The sequence below is a fragment of the Megalobrama amblycephala genome, unplaced genomic scaffold, assembly GCF_018812025.1.
Source record: "Megalobrama amblycephala isolate DHTTF-2021 unplaced genomic scaffold, ASM1881202v1 scaffold484, whole genome shotgun sequence".
Classification (NCBI taxonomy): Eukaryota; Metazoa; Chordata; class Actinopteri; order Cypriniformes; family Xenocyprididae; genus Megalobrama; species Megalobrama amblycephala.
This window is the reverse complement of record NW_025953405.1, coordinates 19051-24080: the sequence shown is the minus strand read 5'-3', so window position 1 is coordinate 24080 and position 5030 is coordinate 19051. Positions and strand designations below refer to the sequence as shown.

The window sequence follows — 5030 nt, the reverse complement described above, 5'->3', positions numbered from 1 at the left end:
ACTGACACAGCTGCGACTTTAATCTCAAAGAGGAACAGCACGTCGGTGGTGTGGAACTATTTTGGTTTCAAAAAAGAAGATGCTGCACAGCTTCAGGTGTTATGCAGAGCATGCCGTGCTCCCGTTGCGACTTCACGGGGTAACACTACAAACTTGTTTCAGCACTTAAAAAAATACCACAAATCAATGTATGACAGTTGTATGACCAAAATGCCGAGCACCAGTGCGCCAGACAGGCCAAATACCTCAAGACAGGGATCACTGACCGAAATGTTCGAAAGTGTCACTCCGTATGAACGTAATTCAAAACGGCACGGGGAAATCACTCGGGCAATAACCGAGTTCATAGCCAAAGATATGATGCCTCTCAGCACGGTGACCAAGCCTGGATTCGTGGCATTGACATATACGCTTGATAAACGGTACAATATACCCTCCCGTACATACTTCAGTCAGACTGCCATACCGGAGCTGTACAAAAAGTGTAAAGAGAAAGTCGCCGCGGAGGTTAAAACGGTGGAGTTTTTTGCTAGCACTACAGATATGTGGTCAAGCCGCACAGCTGAGCCTTACCAGAGTCTTACAGTCCATTTTATTGATGAAGATTTCAACCTCAGAGCTCGCTGCCTACAAACTACCTACTTCCCAGACGACCACACAGGGGAAAATATTGCAGCCGGCCTGAGAGAAGGGCTTGCCAGCTGGGATCTCCACGAGGAGAATCACGTCTGCATCACGACGGACAACGCGTCAAATATGGTTCTGGCTGCGCGGCTTAATGAATGGACGAGGCTCCAGTGTTTTGGGCACAGATTACATCTTGCCATTGGTAAGTTATGTCGCGTGTGTGTGTGTGTGTGTGTGTGTGTGTGTGTGTGTGTGTGTGCGTGTGCGCAAAAGAGAGAGATGCGTCGATTAGTAATAAGCTGGATACAAATATATAAATTATGTGTAGTTGGGGATTCATTAAATTAATATTTCCTCCCACTCCTTTTCTAATATGTAAATTGAAATATTATGTTTTGATTTTATGTCTGTTGTGGAATGGCCACCTGCATTTTTGTTTTTTTGTTTGTTTTTGTTTTTTTACATGTTCTAAATAAACACAAAAAGTGTGTGTGTGTGTGTGTGTGTGTGTGTGAGAGAGAGAGAGAGAGAGAGAGAGAGGACAGGGGTGTGGATGTGTGCATTTTAGAATGACAGAGAATGTGAGTGTGTAATAGTGATAGCCTTGAATCACAAAACTCAAATTTAATTGTGTGTAATACACTACTTTCTATTTCTTTCAGAAAATGCACTCAAAGATGACAGAGTGTCAAGGGCAACAGCACTGTGCAGGAAGCTGGTGGGACACTTTTCCCACAGTTGGAAGAAGAAGGCAGCACTGATGGAGGCACAGAGGGAGCTCAAACTCCCTGAGCACAACCTCATAACGGAGTGCCCAACAAGATGGGGATCTAAAGAAATTGATGATTGCTAGAGTGCTTGAACAGGCCAAAGCCATTTCTCAGGTATTGTCTGGAGATCGATATGCACGCTCCCTCATCCCAACCTGGCAAGATATTGATGTGTTGGAGTCGATTCACAAGGCACTGCATCCTCTACTGGAATTTACTGATGCTCTTTCTGGAGAGGAGTATGTGAGCATCTCCTACCTCAAGCCAGTTCTTCACCTTTTTGCCACATCAGTCCTGGCTGAAGATGCTGAGGACACTGACCTGACTAAATCAATAAAAACCAAAGTCCTAGCATACCTCAATAATAAATATGGAGACCCAAACATCCAGGAGCTTTTGGATGTTGCCTGTTTCCTGGACCCTAGGTTCAAAATACAGTACATCAGTACTGACAACATCCCTGCTATCAAGACCCGACTGAAGACAGAGATGGTAGACTTAGCACAGCGTACATATCATCGGGTAAATGATAATTATGTATTTCACAAAAACACAATTTTTCTGTAAAATCTAACTGGAAAACTAATGGCTGTTGTTTTTATCTAATAGGAGAAGAGGTCTCGTACTGAAACTGTTCAGATGCCTCAAAGTGCACAGCCCTTGGGGGAAAAGGCGAAGAGGTCTCTTGGCAGTTTTTTCAAGACCAGTGCAGCCTCTCCTTCTTTGCCTGTTGAAGATGTCGCAGAGGCAGAGTTAAACAATTACCTGATGACTCCTACCATTGATGGAGAAGATGATCCCTTGGCTTGGTGGAGGGTGCACAAGATCAGCTACCCACAGTTGTGCATCATGGCCCGCAAGTATCTTTGTGTACCTGCCACAAGCGCTCCCTCAGAGCGTCTTTTTAGCACAGGAGGGAATATTGTGACTTGCACTCGCTCATCCTTGAAGCCAGCAAAAGTCAATATTCTGGTTTTCTTAGCAAAAAACCTGTGAGCCACTGAGAACAAAACTGTTGGATCATTATAGCTGGCAGTGCCATACTCGTAGTGAACTTTAGTCTGTGTGGTGTGTTATTGTTGTGTACTTGATAAGTGAGGTTGATCTATTCCAAATTATAATATTCAAATAGTTTTTGTCTAATTTAAAATGTGCATTTCTCCATTTTTTTATTTATAACTTTATTTATTTTGATTTTACTAAATATTTTCAAAGCAAATGCTGTTGCAGTTGTGTGAAATGTTACTGACTTTGGAGCAGTAAGATAATTATTATTTTTAATTATTTTTTTCTTCAGACTGTAAATTTTGCACACAGTGTTTACAAAGTGCGCATACCTTTGTTTAAATTATTGAAATGCACAGTGGCAAAGCCATAGATGTTTCTGCAACGAGCAGTTCAATAAAAATGTCATTTATTTCAAGTCATACATGTTTTAATTTAATTATAACAAATAGGCCCAGCCTATGGGAAAGAATGCATCTAATATTGTGTTGGTCATATTTAAATAATTCATTACGTTTTGTTGGGGAAAAAAGAGGATAAAAAAAATCTTTACAAAACAAATCGCATATTAAATCGCAATCGCAATATTGGGGAAAAAAATCGCAATTAGATTATTTTCCCAAATCGTTCAGCCTTAGTTCATACCCAAGCGATTTTCACTGGCGATGCGCAGAGAGAATGTGCAAATTCACTCCCTGACAGTATATGGCGCTTGTGTTTAACAGTAGTGCAAATAAACATTTATGATATTAAAGGTGCCCTCGAATGAAAAATTGAATTTATCTTGGCATAGTTAAATAACAAGAGTTCAGTACATGGAAATGACATACAGTGAGTCTCAAACTCCATTGTTTCCTCCTTCTTATATAAATCTCATTTGTTTAAAAGACCTCCGAAGAACAGGCGAATCTCAACATAACACCGACTGTTACGTAACAGTGGTGTACGCCCCCAATATTTGCATATGCCAGCCTATGTTCCCAACATTATGAAAGGAATTACACAAGGGCAGCCAGTATTAACGTCTGGATCTGTGCACAGCTGAATCATCAGACTAGGTAAGCAAGCAAGGACAATAGCAAAAAATGGCAGATGGAGCAATAATAACTGTCATGATCCATGATATCATGATATTTTTAGTGATATTTGTAAACTGTCTTTCTAAATGTTTCGTTAGCATGTTGCTAATGTAATGTTAAATGTAGTTAAAGTTACCACCGTTTCTTACTGTATTCACAGAGACAAGAGCCGTCGCTATTTTCATTTTTAAACACTTGCAGTCTGTATAATTCATAAACACAACTTTCATTCTTTATCAATCTCTCCAACAGTGTAGCATTAGCCGTTAGCCACGGAGCATAGCCTCAAATTCATTCAGAATCAATGTAAACAATATAACAGTATACAATACTCACATAATCCGACGCATGGCGAACACTTTGTAAAGATCCATTTGAGGGTTATATTAGCTGTGTAAACTTTGTTTAGGCACTGTTTAAGGCAAGCGCGAGCTCCGTGGGCGGGGAGCATCAGCATTTAAAGGGGCCGCACAGCATAAATCGGCTCATATTTAATGATGCCCCAAAATAGGCAGTTAAAAAAAATTAAAAAAAAATCTATGGTGTATTTTGAGCTGAAACTTCACAGACACATTCAGGGGGACACCTTAGACTTATATTACATCTTGTAAAACAACGTTCGATGGCACCTTTAATACAGTTAAAGAAGATAAAAATACAGATATAAAATGACATATTGTCAGGCACACAGACAGAGGCAGGCAGGTAAGTGATAATGTAAACAGAGGCACGGAAACTGATTTCCTCTTCGTCTTCTTGGTATCAATGTGTGCTCGGCAAGACCGTTTTGTGCTTGAGCGCCACCAAGTCATGTTTTACTGTAACTTCAGCAGCACATGCACATGAACAAGCACCGATCTCATTGGTCGGCCAGTTAACACAGACGCAGACCGCAGATCAAACCAAAAAAACAAACCCGAGGTGTTTTTAAAAAAATGATGCTTTTACGCCTGGCGTTTTTTGCGTCAGTGTGCACACTCACATTGGTGCCCTTTGTTTAGTCACGAGCAGTGATGGGAATAACGGCGTTATAAATAAACGGCGTTACTAACGCCATTTCTTTTTTCAGTAACAAGTAATCAAACGAATTACTTTTTCTCCCGTTACAACGCCGTTACCGTTACTGGCAAAAAAATGCCACGTTACTATAATTGAGCTCACTGAAGCGGATAGGCTCTCTCTCAGCCATAGAACCTGCAAAGGTTTTTCTCTGGTGTGTGCTGCGGTTGGTCATCCTCAAATATAATTTTAAACTGATAATAATGAACGATGCTCTGTGTGTGTCTGTGAGCATGCGAGCGCGAGCTCAAAACCAGAATACCCTTTGTGACATGCTGGATCGAAAATATGTGAAATAAGTTTTTCTAGTTGACTAGTAGTTATTCATTTAAGCCATTAGTTGACTATCACATTTATATTAATTGAATTTCTTAAATACTGGAGAGAATAAACCATAATAGGCTAATGAGCGTTTATGTAATATAGTCTATAGGATTCAAGAGCACGCATAAAGCTTGCCATAAAGAACAGGCAAAAGTAATAATTATGA

General features: G+C 40.3%; 1 protein-coding gene across 1 annotated transcript; it reads left to right on the top strand.

The window, feature by feature from the left end:
- The first annotated feature begins 210 nt into the window (after positions 1 to 210).
- Positions 211 to 2541, top strand: LOC125261785 (E3 SUMO-protein ligase ZBED1-like). The gene is made up of 4 exons (XM_048180336.1): positions 211 to 829; positions 1290 to 1345; positions 1464 to 1919; positions 2007 to 2541. Exons 1-4 carry the CDS (start codon positions 211 to 213, stop codon positions 2391 to 2393), a joined length of 1518 nt encoding a protein of 505 aa, XP_048036293.1. The 3' UTR covers positions 2394 to 2541.
- The last annotated feature ends 2489 nt before the right edge of the window (positions 2542 to 5030 follow it).

What these genes read in the sequence shown, in the direction of transcription:
- LOC125261785 (XM_048180336.1), top strand. Translation starts at nt 211, where the DNA reads ATGCCGAGCACCAGTGCGCCAGACAGGCCAAATACCTCAAGACAGGGA. An exon ending in CAGATTACATCTTGCCATTG is followed by an intron (nt 830 to 1,289) that starts GTAAGTTATGTC and finishes TATTTCTTTCAG; the next exon opens with AAAATGCACTCAAAGATGAC. An exon ending in CACAGCGTACATATCATCGG is followed by an intron (nt 1,920 to 2,006) that starts GTAAATGATAAT and finishes TTTATCTAATAG; the next exon opens with GAGAAGAGGTCTCGTACTGA.